The sequence below is a fragment of the Bos mutus genome, chromosome 10 (genome assembly GCF_027580195.1).
Source record: "Bos mutus isolate GX-2022 chromosome 10, NWIPB_WYAK_1.1, whole genome shotgun sequence".
Lineage (NCBI taxonomy): Eukaryota > Metazoa > Chordata > Mammalia > Artiodactyla > Bovidae > Bos > Bos mutus.
In genome coordinates this window covers 24528656-24549897 of record NC_091626.1, presented here as the reverse complement: position 1 = coordinate 24549897, position 21242 = coordinate 24528656, and the positions used below count along the sequence as shown (strand labels likewise).

The window sequence follows — 21242 nt, the reverse complement described above, 5'->3', positions numbered from 1 at the left end:
AACACGTCCTGCACACAGGAAATGGTTAACAATGATGTGTGAGATGAACAGCTTAGGAAAGGATAGCAGAGAGGTAGGTAAGCAACCCAGGGATGCCTCAGGAGCCCCTCCTAGGGGGACAGAGGCAGAGTTACCAGTCACTCTGAATAGCCCTCTCTGCCTAGGTTATTTCCCTAATCCCCAGAGAGAAGAGCTGGTCGTGTCCAAATGGATTGATCGGTCATCTGGTCTGGGTCATGTCTAGCTAGCTCCCAGAGTACACAAGAGTGGGTAGCCAAGGGCCCTGGGTTGCTGGAAGAGTAACACTAGACTATACCCCCTATTACGGAGAAGGCAATGGCACCCCACTCCAGTACTCTTGCCTGGAAAATCCCATGGACGGAGGAGCCTGGTGGGCTGCAGTCCATGGGGTCGCTAAGAGTGGAACACGACTGAGCGACTTCACTTTTACTTTTCACTTTCATGCACTGGAGAAGGAAATGGCAACCCACTCCAGTGTTCTTGCCTGGAGAATCCCAGGGACGGGGGAGCCTGGTGGGCTGCCGTCTATGGGGTCACAGAGTCGGACACGACTGAAGCGACCTGGCGGCAGCAGCAGTGTACCCCTATTACAGTAGGTACAACGTTGTCCTATACACAGACACACAAGGGAAGTAAAGACCAGGATTGTCTCATGACAAGGGAACAACAGATTGTGCCTACCCACTTAGCCCCCTATTCAACCACTTTTTGAGAAGATAAAGAAGCAGACATATATGACAACTACAAGATGGTAACATGTCTTACCCTGATGCTTTTCATATACTATTTCATTGATTCTCACAACATTTTTGTGAAGTAGGGAGCATCTGACAGATGAGGTAACTGAAGCCCAAAGAGATGAAGGGGCTGGCTTCAGGGCCTAGTTAAGATGTGGAAGAAGCGGGATTCACCCCCTGGGTTGTCAGTATTCCCAGAGACTCTGTCTCTAATCACACTTCTCTGCCTCCAGGAAGTCCAGAGCCAATTCTGCATATAAAATATTTCATAAATCTCTTTAAAGTCAATGTGATTCACCCATTACTTTACTTGGGAAGCCCAAAGCAATAAAAAGTATTGAGATTGGCCTGATAAAAGCGGAAATTCCCTTTGAACTTACATTTAATGTCTCTACCACAGTAATCCATCCTGGTGGCCCTGTTTATTGTCATAGACTCCATGAAAACACTTCTCCAGAGGATTCCAGAGGCTCATGAAGGAATTTTTTAAAGTAAAGCTCACACCATGGCTTTATTGGCCTTTGGCCTGACCCATCCGTGAGCAATTTCCTGGCACCATCTATGAGGTCATTATAAAAAGGATTTTACTATAAATAGGAAGCTTGCCCAGACCTTGCCAGTAGTATTTAAATAGACATTCCGCTTCTGCTTATGGGAAATTGAGTCCCGCTTCATAGAACAGGATGACGGAGAGGCCTACGACCCGAGTGGCATGTCGATGGCAGAGTCTGCAATGATGGATTTGGTTTTCTGTTGATTAATGTTCATGGGCTGAGATCATATAAGTGAGACAAAGAAGCTGCTGAGAAAATAAAGTGAGCTTTGAGAGAGCTTCCTTCATGGCTCAGATGGTAAAGAACCCACCTGCAATGTAGGAGACCCAGGTTCGATCCCTGGGTTGGGAAGATCCCCTAGAGGAGGGCATGGCTACCCACTCCAGTATGCTTGCCTGTAGCATTCCATAGACAGAGGAACCTGGTGGGCTACAGTCCATGGGGTTGCAAAAAGTCAGACATGACAGCGACTAACACTTTCTAACACTTTGAGAGTTCAGGGGTTCACCTAGCGGGTGAGGGGGGGTAACTTTAAAAAGTTCAAAGGAAAAAAAAATGGAAATCAGGAACAAAGTTCATGAAAAAATGCCAAACAATAATAATAACAAAAGGTGGGAGGGAGTATTCAGATAAATCAAGAGAAAGGAAAAGCCAGGTCCCAAACAATCCCACCAGCACCCTGGGGAAAGGGTGAGCCAGCCTTCAGGAAAGGTGTCAGAGCACACCAGCACATCACAGGACTTCTGACTTCAGCCAGGACACATGGCAAGCGCAAGCAAGGCCCCAAACCTTCCACCGATCTACTACCAGGACAGGGCTGTCTGGCCCCTCTCTTGGTCTGATTGCTGCAGTGACGCGTCTGCCACTCAGGAGAAGAATGCATGGAGACCACAGGCTGGCCACCAGCAACAACCCTTCACCTGCTTCCGCCGAGACCAGAGCCTCCTCCCTAGGGTCCTAGGGAAGGAGGAAGCCAGCTGGAAGTTCAGGCTCCTCCATGGCACATCCACAAAAGCATGACTTCACGTCCCGAGCAGATGCTCCGACCGCCTGCCAGGGTGCACAGCCTCGGGGCCGTGTTCCGTGCCCACCACCCAGCCCCACCCCAGCCCAGGCCCGCAGCTGTCTAGCCAGGGCCGGCTAGCAAGACGGTACAGCTGCTCAAGGAACCCAGGGCGGGCAGGGAGAAGAGCCCTCCAGGAGGCGCTGTGCCTCTCCGCGCCCCCCTCCCCAACCCCTCCCTCGTTCCCCCACCACCCTCCACGACTGACAGTTCCCGTCCCTCCACAGGTCTGACATGTTACCATGGCAACCGGAATCCTGGGCTCCGGCAGCCTCTGGTCTTGCCACCTGTTATTACTTCATCTCTCAAGTGTAAAGCATCCTAGCCTGGTGCCATGTGGCTGCACAGAGCACATCTTCAGAGGATGGAGTTAAAGAGAAGCGAGAGGCAAAGAGGGAGAAGGTGGAAGGCAGCCCCAGACTGGCCACACAGGGCACACCGGACAGGCTGGGCTGGCGGAGGAAGCTGCAGAGACGGGGCGGGAGGTGTCGGGGAGAGCCAACGTGCCTTCCGTTCAGAATCAGCGAGCAGGCCTCAGCTGGAGGCCACCGCCGCCGCCTGCTCCCTTCCACCCAGCCTTTAATGAGGGACCTGGGAAGGGAGGGGGAGGCGGCGGAAGGCTGGGGCTGGGAAGAGATCGGTGCTGGGCCCAAGTGGAGCAGAGCCACGAGAGGGTTAAAGTGATGAGATAAAGACTGTGGGGAAGGCTGGACCAGAGGGCACACAGAGCCTCCAAGCCTGGATAAATGGCCTTAATTCTCATGCTCCTGCTCACCCTACTCCTTACGTGTTTACTCATATAAATTATCCCCAAGGCCTGACACCTTTTTTTCATTGCTTCCCTAGAACTGATGAAAAAATAAATCCCACAGATCCCAGGAATAAAAATGTTGGGATTCCATTCAGGCTGGTTCTTCTTGGCCACCTAATAGCAACTCCGGCCCCACCCCAGGACTCCAGAGGGAAGACAAACGATGCCCTCCTCCATGAATGTGGAAGACGGGGCAGCCGGGGAGCCCAGGGGAAAACAGACACCTGGATCCACTCAGCACGTGATCCACTCATGCGCCATCTTGCCACCTGGCATTGAACACAGTGTGAGTGTGTGACAGGGACTTGGGAGACGTGCTGCTAAGGCAGAATGACTCCAGGCCCCCAGAGGAGTCCTTCTGGAGACGAGAAGGCCGAGGGCTGATTTAATAAGTCTTTGGGGTTATAGATAGGCCTAAGTCGCCGACTCCATATTGTCCAGGACAACGGGAGACAGGAGCTGAAACGGCAGCACGCTGCTGTCAGAAAGCTGGACACGAGCGCGGCTCAACAGGTGAAGGCCTGGGTGGAGGAGCAGGCTTCTTGGGAGAGGCCTCTGCACCTGGGAAGATGTCCCTGGCCCAGGTTTGTTTGCATGTGTGCCCATCTAGAGGCAAGAGAATATACGAGATGTCGTCTTAAGGCCCCCTTCCGGCCTACTATCTGAGGATTATAATAGGGTGAAAGAAGAGACAGAAAAGCGAAGTTTTCCAAACCCCAAGGAACTCAGCCTTTCATCCCTGCTTCATGTTTGTGTACGCGTCTCTCTCCACGTTAGCCGTGAGCTCCCTGAGGGCAGGAGCGGTGTCTTTAATCTCTGAATCCCCAGCACCTGACACAGTGATTGACACAGAGCTGACAATAAATACTTAATGAAAGGATGGGCAGATCTTCACAGAGGCTTTTGGGAGGGGAAGAAAACCAACTGCCGGGAAAAGGGAAGTCAAAGATCAGGAACTCAGGGGATGCAAAGTGTCTCCTGAGCACTGACTGACCGTCCTAAGGCACTTCCAGCATCAGTCCTGGCTGTAACGGGGGAAGTAAAGACTGGGGGTGGGGGCATCAGAGAGAATAAAGCAGTGGTGGAGGAAGTCGACAGGTCTGCACTCCTGCGGGAAGCCTCTCCCTTAGGCATTTCTTGGAAAGCCAAGATGGAAGGAGTTAAGAACTCGCAGCCTCAGTTGGCCCCCAGGGCCCCTTAAACCCCATGTTTGCTGTCTTGCCAGGCGCCCTGAAGTAGCCAGTGAGAATATTAGGCCCTGACTTACTATGTGCTCTGGTGGCTGTAGAATCTTCCTGAAAATGTTAAGTATATGCCAGTCATCCCAGCCTTCTTTATATCTGTCTTCTTCCCTCTATCTTTATAAAACATAAGATTCAAACCATTAGACACAGACCTTGCAAATATTTACTCCAAGACACTGTGCTGTAGAATCAGAAAGCACACGTCTGTTCACACTGACGTCTCCCTCTTAATGGATGTGTTTGGTTAGAGTTGCCATTTGCCAGGAGTTTGGACCCCACATCCCCAGTTCTGGGACTGGACGGTCACATGACCCGACAGTAATGTCCTTTGTGCTCCAGCCTCAGGCCAGCAACCGGGGGTCTGTCACTGAGGCTTCGGAAGAGTGAGAAAAAGACGAAGCAAAGCGGATTACTTTTCTCGGTGCTGATAAAGGAAAAGCACAAGGAGATGTTTCCATTTTCCAGCGGCAGGTCATGTGGGTCAGTTCGTGCCCTGGCGTAGCAACTTGTTATTGCCACCAAATGAGTCAGCTGAGGGGAAGAACGTTTCACTTGGGAGGAACAATGTCAGAAAGGCTGTGAATGAAGTGGCGTCGTTCCCCTGAGAGAATGGCAGGCCATCCCGGTGCTGTCGAGCAGGAGAAGCCTGGTCCGCTTGACTCGTCAGGATATTATTATCGTGATGGCAGAACTCGGCAAGCCCCCTTCCTCTCTTCCTCTCTGCCTTGCCCCTCTCCACCCCTCCTCGCCACCACCTCCATGGGACTCAGGCCTGTCAACCCCACTGGTCTGCCAAGGACCAGCATTTTCTGTGTCTTTCAGACTGAAAAACAGTACTCAGGAAAAAGAAAAGGATGAGCCCAAGCATCAGACCTGAGGAGGAGGAGAGAGTCAAGGACCACGGAGCTGATGGGCAGGCCAGCCCCGGGGTAAGGGCCCAGACGAGGACCACACCCAGAAAGCAAGCCGGGAAGCGGGTGCTGGGAGCCACACAGACATTGCCTTCGGTAGGACAGAGTCCTAGGAAAAGGATCAAAACCAAGTTCCCCCTAGATTTAACAGTGCCACATCATTCCTGGTTATGTGACTCAGTGCTTCCAAAAGAAAAAAGAATTAAAGGCAAACACTGATTGCTTAGAGGTTTTTGAAAGCTCTACCTCTCTAAGGCAGTGGTTCACACAGGGACTTCTTAAAAATGCTAATTCTAGGCCTCCACCCCAGACCTATCTAATCCAAAATTCTAGGATGGGATCCAGCAGTGTGTGTGTTTAAGGAACAGGTGTTCCTGACGTGCTCAGGCTGTAGGACCACAGCTCTAACGAGACACGTCACAGACATACCACACTGTGTCATACATATCTTCTGTCAGTGCTGTACTATATACTAATTCACTTATTTCACCATCACATAACCCTGTGGTGGAGATGCATTAGGGCTTCCCTGGTGCCTCAGTGGTAAAGAATCTGCCTGCAATGCCGGAGATGAAGAAGACTCAGGTTCAATCCCTGGATTGGGAAGATCCCCTGGAGGAGGGCATGGCAACCCACTCCAGTATTCTTGCCTGGAGAATCCCATGGACAGAGGAACCTGGCGGGCTACAGTCCACGGGGTTGCAAAGAGTCAGCTAGGACTGAAGCAATTGAGCACAAATAGATGCATAAATGTTCTCATTTCAGACAGGTGATAAGGCAAAAGGAAGCTTGTCTAAGGTCAAGCTACATGGGCCTTGAGCCCAGGCAGTGGGGCTCTTAGCTGGCCCACCTGATACTACCTTGCCACAGGCACACACAACCACACACCCGAGGGAAGTCAAGTCAGAGTGGCTGGCAGTCCCTGGAGGCTAGGGCTTCTCAAATTTGAGTGCGGTGCAAGCAAACCACTTAGGGATCGCATTAAAATTCAGATTAGGATTCATAGGCTCAGGAAGGGCCTGAGAACCCACGTTTCTTATAAGCTCCCCCTCAGGGTAGCCAAGTATCCAGGTGTGCCTGCCACTGAGGTGTTTTCAGGGCACAGAACTTTCAGTCTAAAACTGGGAATGTCCTCAGCCAACCTGGACAAGCTGGTCACCGGAGTCCCAGGTGATACTAAAACTGCTGACCACACTTTGAGAAGCAAAAATGTGGGCCCTCAAGATGAAGAGTTTGGATTGTATTCAAGTATGATGAAAGTTTTGAGAGCATGGCATGGCATAATCTACCTTATACTTTTAAAAGATGACTTTGGCTACTCCATGGAGAAGAGACTATGAGAGGTAAGAATAAACACAGAGAGACCAATAAAGAAGTTGCAATGATCCAAGCAGGAGCTGAAGCTGGTGGTGTTGGAGATGGAGAAAGGGAGCCAATATGGGTGGTGAGCCAATATGGGTGGTGAAGGAAAACAGCGCCAAGGATGAGTCCTAGGGTTTTCACTTCAGGTACAGCATTATCTTTTTAAAGAACAAGGCCAGAAAGAAATAAAAAGAACTTGGAAAGACTGAGCCATAGAATGAGAGAGAAAGATGCAGGAAAATGGTTGAACAGAGAGATGTGTGATTTTTTTTTTCCATAGCAAAACTCATTTACAAGTCTCAAGCAGAATTTGTAAAGGAGGTTCCACATAATGTCATAAATAGCTTAAATTTGTTCTGAAGATTAAATATGCCTGCTATGGTCTAGTCAAGGCTATGGTTTTTCCTGTGGTCATGTATGGATGTGAGAGTTGGACTGTGAAGAAGGCTGAGTGCCGAAGAATTGATGCTTTTGAATTGTGGTGTTGGAGAAGACTCTTGAGAGTCCCTTGGACTGCAAGGAGATCCAACCAGTCCATTCTAAAGGAGATCAGCCCTGGGATTTCTTTGGAAGGAATGATGCTAAAGCTGAAACTCCAGTATTTTGGCCACCTCATGGGAAGAGTTGACTCATTGGAAAAGACTCTGATGCTGGGAGGGATTGGGGGCAGGAGGAGAAGGGGATGACAGAGGATGAGATGGCTGGATGGCATCACTGACTCGATGTACGTGAGTCTGAGTGAACTCCGGGAGTTGGTGATGGACAGGGAGGCCTGGCGTGCTGTGATTCATGGGGTCGCAAAGAGTCGGACACGACTGAGCGACTGATCTGATGGTCTGAATTGTTTCTCCCCTAAAATGCACATATTAAAGTCTTTACCCTTCGTGTGATGGCATCGAGAGATGAGGCCCTCGTGGTGGGGATTAGTGTCCTTATAAGAGACACCAGAGACTTTTCTTCTCTCCACCTACTTGTGGGGCTTTCCAGGTGGTGCCAGTGGTAAAGAATCCACCTGCCAAAGGCAGGAGATATAAGAGACACAGGTTCGATCCCTGGGTCAGGAAGATCCCCTGGAGGAAGGCATGGCAACCCACTCCAGTATTCTTGCCTGGAGAATCCCATGGACAGAGGAGCCTGGTGGGCTGCAGTTCCATCAGAGTCACAAAGAGTCAGACACAACTGAAGGGACTTAGCTCACCTGGCCCTGCAGCAACATGTACCAAGAAAAGGCCATGTGAGGATATAGCAAAGAGATAGCCATCTCCAACCCAAGGAGAGAGTCCCCACAAGACACTGACCATCTAAAAGACACTTTTAGAACTGTGAGGAATAAATTCCTATTGTTTAAGCTACCAGTCTATAGTATTTTGTTATATAACCCAGGCTGACTTCAATATTGCCCATTAATACATTCATTTCTTTTGAAAAGTCACTATGCAATGTGATGCACTTGATAATTGACCTATAGGGGAACATTAAGGGTCATCAGTAGGACCACAACAAACATCCCAGGTTGAGACTGGGATTCATCACTTGAGGTTCCAGTGTCCTGACATAACTGAATGGTGTCCAAATTAAGCACATTCACATCTCAGCTTCTCATCTTGCTGTGTGACCTGGAGCAAGTTCCTAAACCTTTCTGAGCCTCCGTTTCCTCAACCGTAAAAATCAGAGGGAAGCATGTACCTCGTGGACTTGCAGACATCACATGAGATGATGCGTATAAAGTGCCTGGCACCATTAGGTATTCCACCATGTCTTTCTCACTTCTTCTCCTCTGTAAAACAATTTTATTTCTGAAAAGGCAGGAAAAATAGATCACAGTAATAAATAAGTAAGCTTTCCCAAGAAGCGACACATGACTGAAGAATTCACATTCATGCTCCGTGTCCAAGGGCACATCCCTCAGTCTCTGGGTGCCTTGGTGTCCTCTAGGAGACATGACACCTATCTTATAAGGTTACTGTGAGGAATGAATGAGATAAACACAGCACGCCTAGCACAGTGTCTGACACATTCAAGGAATGTCAGCAAGTATTATCATCCTTGTCACTGATCAAGACCATGGGACTCTTCAATCCTGAACATTCTAGGTAATTAGGCCAAAAATGTGAGAGAAATAAGAGGCTCACAGAAAGGCAAGTGGCGGGTAGATGCCCGATCCTGGGGAAACAGGAAGGGAAATTCAGGGCCAGACACCGGCTAGATTCCACCCCACAGCTTCCTCCTACCCGGTGTCTCATATCCGTCTCATTTCCTGGGGCCAAGACTACGTGTTCTCTTTTAGGAGCCCCAGTTACACGTGGCCCCATGAGGGCGTATGCCCAGTAAGTGCTCAGTAAACACTCACATTTAGCTTATGTGGAAGGATTCGTGCACCATGTCTAAGAGTTAGCAAAGGTTGTGCCAGGACTGAGTCAGGCTCTGACAGTTTCGCCTGAGGCCAGTGAGACCCCCATAGGCAGTCAGCTTCTCAGCATCGCATAGCCACAGACAGGCCGTGACTCAGATCGTCCATCTGTGGTCTGCACATGCTCTGCTGGCCCAAAGGGCATGGAGGCGGGATGTAGGCACTCTCATCAAGAGGGCCAGGTGCCAGACACCCACATCGCCTAGAGACTCATAACAACCCCACAGGGGCAGCAAGATGGTTCTCTCTGTTTCATGGATGAGGCAACAAAGGAGCAGAGAAGTGTAACTGACCCACATCCATACACAGAAGATGGCAAGGTGGCCAGGTCATGATTCGCACATGGGCCGGGCCAACTCCAGTGCCATTTTCTCAGCCACAGGGTCCAGAGTGTGGATGATCCACCGGTTTGGAGAGCTGACTCTAAGTATACCTTCGAGGTCAGAGCAACCCCTCAGATTCTTCTTTGCTTTGGAATCTATAAACTGTTCAGTAAAATAATAATTCACCTAAGGAACACCCGTGTTCCAAATTTGCTCTTTAGGGAGTGGGCAGCTCACTTTTTCAGACAGAGCCCTGGATCAAAGCCTGAACTTCCTGTGTCAAGGTTGGGTAAGTGGTGGGGTGGGTTGTGTGGGTTATAAAGCTTCTCAGGCACCTTTCAGAGTGATCCAAAATTCTTAAGCTCATGCAAAACATAACTTTCACTCTCTCTCTTGAAGCTGTATCTGCTGCCCCTGGGCCATATGCTAGAGGACAGAGATGTCAGAAGACTAACATCTGTTCCATCTTCCCCATCAGTGTGGCAATGACATCATATGCTTCTTTTAGATAATTTGCACATTATCAGACTAATTTTCAGATTATCTAATCAGCCGACATTACCCTTAATCAACTCAGCTCTCCTCTTTCAGTTCTGCAGAGTACAGCGTGCCCTCCACAGGCACACTGGGGTGGGGACTTTTCTTCTCTTGACAGATATTGAGAGCCTAGCTATATGCCAGGCCACCGCTATTAAACAGAAGACTGAGCCCTCTTGGGACTGAGGGCAACCCGACTTCCATGCCAGGAACCTGAGACATAGGCTTGGAATAAATTTTATAGATCCATATATTAAAACACATTTCCTTCATAGAAGCTCCAAGTATGTTGTAGAGAGCATTCTACAATCATTTATGCTATTAAATAAGAAAGAGATGCCACACCACCATTAATAATGTGTGTGTATGTGTGTGCACGTGCGTGCATACTGTTGAGTCCAACTCTTTGCAACTCCATGGACTGTAGCCTGCCAGGCTCCTCTGTCCATGAAATTTTCTAGGCAAGACTGCTGGAGTGGGTTGCCATTTCCTTCTCCAGGAGATCTTTCCAACTCAGGGATTGAACCCCCATCTCTTGTGTCTCCAACATTGGCAGGCAGGTTCTTTACCAGCTGAGCCACCACAGAAGCCCAACAGTTAATAATACACCACATATATTTCTCTATAAATCATTTATTCTTACTTCTAGTGATGACTCTCCTTTTCCTTTGTTGTTCAGTCACTAAGTTAAGTCACTAAGTCATGTCCAGCTCTTTACGACCCTGGACTGCAGCAGGCCGGGCTCCTCTGTCCTCCACTGCCTCCTGGAGTTTGCTCAAATTCATGTCTATTGAGTCGGTGATGCTATCTAACCACCTCATCCTCTGCCACCCCCTTCTCCTTTTGCCTTCAATCCTCCCCAGCATCTGAATCTTTTCCAATGAGTCAGCTCTTCACATCAGGTGGCCTACTTCAGCATCAGTCCTTCCAATGAATATTCAGGGTTGATTTCCTTTAGAATTGGCTGGTTTGATCTCCTTGCAGTCCAAGGGACTCTCAAGAGTTTTCCCCAGCGCCGCATTTCAAAAGCATCAATTCTTCAGCCCATAGCGCTCTTTATGGTCCAACTCTCACATCCATACATGACTACTGGAAAAACCAGAGATTTGACTATACAGACCTTTGCTGGCAAAGTGATGTCTCTGCTTTTTAATACGATGTCTAGGTTTGTTATAGCTTTCCTTCCAAGAAGTAAGCATCTTTTAATTTCATGGCTGCAGTCACCATACACAGTGATTTGGGGGCCCAAGAAAATAAAGTCTCCTTTTCCTATAGGATGACAACTACCCAGCCTGGCAGAGAAGATACTTAAAGCTGTGGCCCTTGCCCATGTTTCCACCATTTCTGCAATGCCACTGTCAAACCCAACTACTACTAATTGTCTGAACACAACATGCTACTTCACACCTCTGCCCCTGTGCACACAGTTCCCCGTGCTTGGGAAGCTCTCTCCCACCCAGTCAATTTCTCCTTGTTCTTCAAGGGCTAACTTGAAGGCCACTTCCTCAGGGAAGCCTTTGCAAATCCCCTCATGTTTTTTAAATGTTCTCATGTTCTGAAGCTTTCATTGTCCTGCAGGACTTTTTAAAACCCAGATTGCTGGGGCTTCACTGGTAGCTCAGTGGTAAAGAATCTGCTTGCCAATGCAGGAGACATGGGTTCGATCCCTGATCCGAGAAGAGCTCACGTGCTGTGGAGCAACTAAGGCCGCATGTGCCACAACTGTTGAACCAGTGCTCCAGAGCCCGGGAGCTACAACTACTGAGCCCATACACCCTAGAGGCTGTGTTCTGCAGCAAGAGAAGCCACCAGCAACGAGAAGCCTGCGGCCCCCAACTAGCAAGTAGCCCCTGCTCGTCGCAACTAGAGAAAGCCCACGTGCAGCAACAAAGACCTAACACAGCCAAAACACAAATTAACTAAATAAATAAAATTATTAAAACACACACACACACAGAGTGCTGACCAGCACCCTCAGAGTCTGTTTCTGAAGGTCTGGTGGAGCCAGAAAACTGCATTCCCAGCAAGTTCCCAGGTGATGCTGAAGCCACACTTAGAGCACTGCTGCCCTTGGAGTAGAAAGTGTGCCATGCTCTTGAGCCCTTGGCTTCCTTCACCAGACTCTGTACAAACCCTATTACACATTCCTGCTCACGACTGCGTGCTCTCCAAGGTCGGGGACCAAGACAGTATTTGATACATGATCGTTAAACCAACAGATGGATGGATGGATGGATAGATGGATGGACGGACTGATTAATATACTAGACTGAATTTATTCACACAGCTTTTTCATACAGGTCCATGACCTCAGAAATGCCCATACTCGCACCACCCACAAAGAAAGATACCTTGAAAACATCGTCTATAATAGATTACCACTGTGCAAAGAAGATAAAAAGAAATTCAAGAAGAGCTTTGACATTGTGAGCCTGTGTCAAAGGAGTTTTGAATTGTAACCCAGTGCTGTTTACCAATGGAGAAGGCAATGGCACCCCACTCCAGTACTCTTGCCTGGAAAATCCCAGGGATGGGGGAGGCTGGTGGGCTGCAGTCCATGGGGTCGCTAAGAGTCAGACACAACTGAGCAACTTCACTTTCCCTTTTCGCTTTCATGCATTGAAGAAGGAAATGGCAACCCACTCCAGTGTTCTGGAGAATCCTAGGGACGGCGGAGCCTGGTGGGCTGCCATCTATGGGGTCACACAGAGTCGGACACGACTGAAGCGACTTAGCAGCAGCAGCGGCTGTTTACCAAGGTGGCATTGACGGAGTCACAACAGGACGCCCCTGAGTGGCAGCTGTCAGAGTCCAAACCTGCCCAAACCTTCCCTCCATCTATTCACATAAATACAGTCTATGCATGTGTGTGTGTGTCTGTCTGACTGTCTGTACGCATATAGGCACATATGTGCGAGTGACATTTGTAGAAAGTAGATGAAAGGGTCTAATGGTGGTCTAGTGGCTAAGATGCCTTGCTCCCAAGGCAGGAGGCGTAAGTTCGATTCTTGGTCAGGGAACTAGATCCCACATCAACTAAAGATCATGCCACAGTGAAGATCAAAGATCCTATGTGCCAAAACTAAGACCCAGCACAGCCAGATAAATAAATAAAATATTTTTTTAAAAAGAAGAAGAAAGTAGATGAAGGTGGGCAGAGAAATATTAATAGAAGAAGTAGGAAGAATCCAGCCTCCTACAGGGAGGAGAAGGGTAGCAGCTCAGGCAGGGAGGACCCCATCAGAAAAGTCCTGTCTGTCAAGGAGGGGTGTCTGAGCTCCACACAGCCCTGCACTGCCTGGAGTTTAGGCAGAGAGGGAAGGGCACATAGCAAAGGGGACAGATGTGCGGGGAGGCAAGCAGCATATATCCAGGAGAAAATGCGGGCCCAGGAGAGGAACAAAGGCAGCAGAGCTGGGAGGCGGCGGGAGGCCGGAGAAGCACAGCACAGGGCAGCATGGGGCGGAGGGCAGGGGCAGTCAGAGCCGGTTCCAGCACTCCACTCTGCCCTTTCAGCAGCGGCAGGAGCAGGGATGAGCAATGGGCTTTGCTGGAGACACAGCTGGGGGGAAGCACAAGGGACAGCAGGAGGACCAAAGTCAAAAGGTCTCTGCGGCTGCAGGTGGTGCAAAGGCAGATGCCCGTGACATCTCCAGTGTCTGTAAGGGCAGCTTTTCCCACAGGCCTGTGCTCACAAGCAGCTGGGGTCACCCTGCAGCTCTGCTCAAAGGGGAAAAAGTCAGCATTCCCACCTCGCTGGCATCCAGAACCTTTTCTGGGGGGGAACTGGAGATGAACCTCCCGGATGGAGCGCTCCTGCCTCCCTCCCGCACTCCAAAAGCCTTGCCAAGGGAGGATCACAGGCTGAGACCTTGGAATGCTGCCGAAGCTTGTCACCTTCGATTCCCCGCACAGCCCCTGTAGCATTTAGGGGCAGGATGGGTGTCCCACCACCAAACAGCGGGGGCAGCTAATGACTAGGTATTGATGATGCTGGCAATTAGAGCACATGGGAACATGGTGAGGGGGCCGCTCACCAGGGACGTGTGGGAGGGAGCAGGGCACACACTCGGAGTGGCAAACAGTCAGTGTTTGTGTGCAGGGGGCCCAGGAAGAGAGCTGCTGTCTCTTGGATTCATCCAGAGAAATTGGGGAAGAGGGGAGGGAGGGCTCTGTGGACACTGAGGGTATCTCTGTTGCAGCCCATCTCCCCTATCCCTGCTAGTAAAATTAGAGTTAATCACAGACTTCTCAGAGGCCTTGGGAGGAGATGTTGTCAAAATGGTGCTTGTGAGGGTTCTTGAACCTTCCTCGTATGAGAAGGCCCTGGATGAGCCCAGCAACAGCTGTTGTTTTTCTATGCAGTTTAAACCCCTCCAGTGGTTGCATGATCCTTTATGAAGAACCCAATTTCTCATGACCAGGATGAGAGGAGGGGGATGGAGCAGGGCTGGAACAAGAGTGCTCACTGGCAAACCCCCCGAGAGAGGGGAGCACATGGCTGGATACTCAGGGATTCGTCTCCATCCAGGAGAAAAGATGCAGCTTCCTCCCTAAGCAAGGCTGCCCAGCCTCACGGTGAGGACATAAGGACAATGACCCACAAGACTGCGTGAGGAGATCCCGGTGGACGGAGAATAACAGGGGCCAGTGCCCACCTTGGAAGTCAACAGACAGCTGGGAGGGGCCCGCAGGAACGGCTAAGGAGGAGTCCACTTGGGGCCCATGGTATACCTGGAGGTCACAAGGAACCCTCCTCTGTGGCTGCCATCACCATGCACACACACACAAAAAGATCCAGACCAAAGAGAGGCACGCCTAACCCTGTGGCGTGGGGAACAAAACGGCCTGTCATTTGAGAAGAGATTTAAAGGAGATACCCAGGTGGCTCAGTCGGTAAAGAATCTGCCTGCAATGCAGGAGACCTGGGTTCTATCCCTGGATCAGGGAGATCCCCTAAAGAAGGAAATGGCAACCCACTCCAGTATTCTTGCCTGGCAAATCCCATGAACAGAGGAACCTGGAGGGCTACAGGCCATGGGATCGCAAAGAGTCAGACACGACTTAGCAACTAAACCACCACTACCATAAAGGAGATAAAGTGTCAGTCACTCAGTTGTGTCCAACTCTTTGTGACCCCATGGACTGTGGCCCACCAGGCTCCTCTGTCCTTGGAATTCTCCAGGCAAGAATACTGGAGTGGGTTGCCATTTCTTTCTGCAGGGGATCTTCCCGACCCAGGGATTGAACCCAGGTCTCCCACATTGCAGGCAAACTCTTTACCAACTGAGCCACCAGGGAAGCCCTTAAAGGGGAGATAAGCCAGCGCCAGTTGCTGTTGTTTAGTCACTAAGTCATGTCCAGCTCTTTGTGACCCCATGGACTGTAGCCGCCAGGCTCCTCTGCCCACGAGATTTTCCAGGCAAGAATACTGGAGTGGGTTGTCATTTCCTTCTCCAGGGGGTCTTCCCGACCCAGGGATTAAACTCATGTCTCTTGCTTTGGCAGGTGGATTCTTTACCACTGAGCCACCAAGGAAGCCCACAAGCCAGCACTGGGGGGAGTGGGAAATAACACCAAACGATAAATAGTTTAGAGAGAGCAACCTTTGCTAATCAATGCCTCCCAGATAGCAACCTAAATCAAAGGAAGGCACTCACGGCCTCCTCGAGGCAGGAGACAATAGCTATGCCTTGGCCACTTAGATCAGAGACAGGAGGAGAGGAGAGATGGCAGAATGCAAAACCCAGCTGATTGGTACGGGTCAATGTATATTCCTTTCTGGAAGATAAGGGTGAACCAAGGGAACCTCTCCCCAGGGAGAAGGCAGAGACCTCAGCGTTGTGACTACTCAGAAGCTGACATGCGGAGGAGGGCACCTCCTGCCTGCTTTCAGGTTCTGTCCAGATAACAACAGTTGGTGAGAAAATAAACAGTCGGGCTTGCACCAGAAGAGAGGTTCACGAAGGGCTTGAATTCTTAAAGAGACTGAGAATTAAAGAAGGTGCTATGGTCTGAATCATGTCCCTCCCAAACTCACATGTTGAACTCTAACCCCCAGGATATGACTATATTTGGATCTAAGACCTTTAAAGAGATGATGAAAAAGCACAAGTTAGAATGAGACTGTTAGGATGGGCCCTAATCCAAGCTAACTGGTGTCCTTATAAAAAGAGGAAATCTGGACACACACATAACCTCAGAAGTACATGTGCACAACGGGATGACCACATGAGAGGCAGCAGGAGGGCGGCCACCTGCAAACCAAGGAGAGGGGCCTCCAAGGACACCCACCCTGATGACACCTTGATGTGGGGCTTCTAGCTCCAGAACTGTGAGAAAACAAATCACTGGTAAGCCAGTCAGCCTTTGGTACTTTGTTGGGGCAATCCGAGGAACTAAGACAGAAGGCAATGCTACAAAGGGAAAGTGGGTTGGGGGTTAAGGGAGAACCCAGACTAATCCAAAGAAAGGTTTTGGCCAACATGTGTTCATTGTCTCAAACACTGGCTGAAGGCAGTCAATTCACATCAGTTGACTGAGTTGACTGACTGACTTGCACAGGAGTCATCCTCAAACTCCAGAATCTGAATATTTTTAAAGGTCTGATCCCTTGTATTTCATTGACTTGTTCGCTAAAGGAACCCCTACCACAAAATCTTCTGAACAAAATAGAAAACACTGGCATGTCCACAATTATTCCTCACCCCATCATCCTAGAATGACCCACATTTTGAAGCAAGCCCTAAAGATCCCATCATCCCATCCCATCCTGAGTTTGGGGTGGGTCCAGAAACCTTAAAGAATGTCGTAGAGGGAAGTCACGTGGTGAATGCTAAGCCCTTTGCGACTCTCTAATTCATAAATGGAAGCTGAAGAAGGAAAGAAAGAATAGAAATGGAAACACAAATTTCAGAATCATTTTGGCTCTCCAGAGCCCAGCATCCCCAATGACAAGCACACCCAGGTCATGTTTGCTGATTGAGGGATCAAGAGAAGAGCATGGAAACTCTAGGGTAGTATTTTTTTTACCCAAATTGTCACCTTACGAGAGCCAAGACGATGGATCAAGAATATCCTGTGTCTCTTATGGCCAAGGAGACATTTGGAAGGTCTGTCTGAACTGACACACCCCAGAGCTTTGCCCAACTCAGATTAGCAGCTGTGAATGGATCTTCTAGAGCTGGGGAAAAAGACTGCCAGGTCTGGCATTTGACGATAGCCAGGTAAAGAGGTTTCCCTTGGCCTTAACACTTACCTTCTGTCCTCTGGGAACAGAGCTGGGTGTGCCACCCCTGCTCAGCCCACTCTAAGCCTGGGGCTCCGCTGACCTACAGGGGTATTTGGGAGGCTGAAATAGCCAACTCATCACAAATCATTGAGACCAATCCACAAGTGCCAGCAGACAATCCCACAGGTGAACAGAAAGGAAAGCTTGTAGCCCTGCCCATCCACCTTACCACTCACCCAACCCAACACCTGGGAACTCACGTCTGTGGTTCTCGTTTCTGTGGTTGGGTGGGGACCGGGTCTCCTGGTCTTGGGCCTCATCCCCCTCCTCGCTGGCCAGATGAGTGTGAGCATAGTGGTAGCTGAGTCCTGGCCGGTTCTTGTAGCGCTTGCCGCAGACTAGAGAAGAAAAGAAGAAAGGAAAACAAAAATGTCAGCAACGTCTGCAGCCGCTGCCATCAATCTCCCAGGCAGTGGCTCATCCATCCACCCCAGAGCCAGTTTCCTTGAAAAAGTGTCTCCCACTCCCAACACCCCTCACCCACTGGACAGAACCAACAGCACTATAACAGCACGGACCCAGGTAAAGAAAAACCCCAGAAGTTGAACTGAGTAAGAGCACCATCATTTCCTAGCTGTGAGACCCTGGGAAAGTCACTTGCCCTCTCTGCCTCAGGTTTCTTCAGAGGAAAAATGAGAATCACAATAGTACTTCACTCTTGAGTTGTTATGATGAGTTAATCTCTGTGCAAAGCACTTGAGAACAGAGCTGGGCACACGGGAAGGGTGGTCGTTATTATAACTTTGAAGTTAAAAGGTATTAGGAGTCTATTTTGGCTTCCCAAGTGGCGCTAGTGGTAAAGAACCACCTGCCAATGCAAGAGATGTAGGAGGAGCAAGTCCAATCCCTGGGTCAGGAAGATCCACTGGAGAAGGGCATGGCAACCCACTTCAGTATTCTTGCCTGGAGAATCCCACGGACAGAGGATCCTAGCAGGCTGTAGTCCATAGGGTCACAAAGTGAGACATGACTGAAGCGACTTAGCACGCACAGACTGGAGTCTATTTAATTTAATCCAATGTCCCGTATATGGATGAGGCAAGTGAGGCCCAGCAAGGCTAAGCGATGTGCCTGGGAACACACAGCCAGTTATGGATGAGCCAGCCACCGGAACCCAGGCCTCCTGGACTCCTGTGCAGTTCTCCTTCTGCCACCCTCTGGTTGACTCTGTATGAAGTACAAAAGCTTTATGTGGACCATATTTTTGATGTGATTTTTGTGCCAGAAAAACACATTCCATTTCCACCATGAAAACCATAAATCCAAGGCATCCTTGGTAAATGTGCTAGCCAGGAGCTTGTGTCTTTGATGGCCCAAGGAGTCTCTGATACCCCAAATCTCTAAAAAATGTGTCCCGGCAGGCCCTACTACTCAAGTGGACAGTCGGAGACAAGGGCAACAAGCAACACAAATATGGTTTCTTGGGGCCAAAAAGATGAAAGGGCAGCTCCCTTGGTTGTCTGCTCAGCACATAAATGGCTAAGACTAGACCACTGTCACCCCCCTGCCTACCACAAAGCCCAACATCCCAGCCCCTGGAGGGATGGCACTTCTGGTGGCAGAAGTCTTGAGGGTCTTCAGGTAAAAATCCTGTGCTGACCCTCTCATCTTGCCCCCACCTCTCCCCAGCAGAGCAAACCCCACCCAATCTGCTGGACCAGCTGAAATTGGCAGCTTTAAGAGACTCTCCCTTCACATGCCTGGGTTATAGCTGTGATAGTAAACACTTCACAAGGTGGAAAGAGCACAGGCTTCATCATCAGACATGGGTTCAAATCCCACTTTCAGGGGCCAAAGTTGACCAGCTGCATGACCTCCACAGTATAGAGAAGAGCTGTGACACAATGCTCTTACCAGCCTCCCTTATTATTTCTGGTGGGGTTTCCTTTCTTTCCTCGTGGCTTAGACAGTAAAGAATCCACCTGCAATGCAGGAGACCTGGGTTCGATCCCTGAGTCAGGAAGATCCCCTGGAGAAGGGAATGGCTACTCACTCCAGTGTTCTTGCCTGGAGAATTCCATGGACAGAGGAGCTTCACAGAGTACAGTCCACGGGATCTCAGAGTGGGACATATCCGAGCAACTTTTTTTTTCCTTTCTTACTAGATTCTCTTGGGTTTTTCAAGTATTATAACCTCAGCAAAAATAGATAATGTCATCTCTTCTTTCTCATATTTATACAAACTATTTTATCTTCTTAGCTTAATTCATTTGTAAGAATCACCAAGACCATATTCTAAAACAGCAAAAGTAAGTTTTTCCTATTGTAGTGAAATTGCATTTAGTGATTCGCTGTTTAGAATTCACTGTAAGTGACTAGGCTGTATTCTCTATCAAGTTTAAGTAGTTCGTCTTATTCCTGGGTTAGTTTTATTACAGGAGAATTTTACCAGCTAGCCTTTCAGCATCTACTAATATATGATGCTACTTTAGTTTGTTGATATGGTGAATTACATTGATTTCCTAATGCTTCCAACTATTGAGCCATTCTTGCATTCCTAGAATGTACCCCCTTTGATTGGAGCGTATTATCTTTTTTATATGCTGCTGCATTCTATTTTCTAATTTTACATCTACACTCAGACTTGAGATAGGTCTATAATTTTTCACCTATCTTTTATCTTGCTTTTCAGTCACATAGTTATGTTGACTTCCAAAAACGAATTGAGTTCTCTGTGAAATTGAATAAGACACATAATCCCTACGTGACTTTTTTTTTAATCTGAAAACAACAATAGTACTACCTACCTTGAAGGATTATAAGTAACATTTGTAAAGTATCTCATTCAGTACCCATCACCTAAAAGATGCTCAAGAAACAGTAGTGAGGGGTGAGGGGCTTCAGTGTGGTCTACCACAGGAGACCACAGGAGGCGCCGGACCCTCCTGAAAGAGGGGCTTTCACCTTTACCTCTACTACGGAATCTGGCAATTGTCTGGACTATCTCAACAAGGTGAGAGTCTGAAATTCAAGTGTTGATCAAGTTGTTGACCTAGTAACTATAAATTCAAGTCCTGCAATTGGCTTCCCTCTCTCTCTCTCCTCTTCACGGGCACACATAAATATTGCAAAAAAAATAATAACATGGCACTACACATCTCAATTCCATTTCACTCAGGAAATGGGCCCTAAGGAGACCTCTGAGGCACACTGTGGGCCTGCTTGTGGCTTTTTCTATTTAACCTTTTAAATGATCTAAGGGCAATAAACAGCAAATTACGGGGTCACTGGACATAAATTCATTTTATTACCAAGCATATTACTGGTGAGGAGTAAATGTGTTTATTAAAATAAGGACAATAACATCAGTACTGATACGGGGACACCTCAGCCGCCTCTGCAGCTCTCCCACCACACGCGCCTCCGCATTTTATTTGAGTCGTTTTGTTGTGATTACAGCTTGTTGTTGTTGTTTTAGTCACTAAGTTGTATCTGACTCTTTTGTGACCCATGGACTGTAACCCACCAGGCCCCTCTATCCGGGGGAGTTCCCAGGCAAGAATACTGGAGTGGGTTGCTGTTTCCTTCTCCAGGGGATCTTCCCAACCCAGGGATCAAACCTGGGTCTCCTGCATTGATAGGTGGATTATTATTTTTTTAGTTTATGTATTTATTTTAATTGGAGGCTAATTACTTTACACTATTATAGTGGTTTTTGCCTTATATCAATATCAATCAGCCATGGGTATACATGTGTCCCCCCATCGTGACGCCCCCCCGCCTCCCTCCCCACCCCATCCCTCTGGGTTTCCCAGAGCACCAGTTTTGAGTGCCCAGTCAGGTGGATTCTTTACCACTGAGCCACCATACTGTCTTCCTTAATCACAGAATCCCAGGATCTTAAGAGTCATGTGGTCTAACTAGCTATCCAATTGTTTTATTCCCACGAACATTCTAGATGCTTTTCTGGAACAACTCCACTGATGGGGAACTCACTACCCACCCGAGCGGACATTTCTTCTTTGATTTCCTTAAATT

At 48.8% G+C, this 21242-nt stretch overlaps 1 protein-coding gene across 1 annotated transcript in view; it reads right to left on the bottom strand.

Annotated features, from left to right (window-relative positions):
• The window catches only part of DPF3 (double PHD fingers 3), a 272635-nt gene that overhangs the window by 68475 nt on the left and 182918 nt on the right, over positions 1-21242 (bottom strand). The window contains exon 7 of the mRNA XM_070377597.1: positions 17465-17602. Within this exon, the coding sequence (XP_070233698.1) occupies positions 17465-17602 (138 nt within the window). The remainder of the gene's footprint in view (positions 1-17464; positions 17603-21242) is intronic.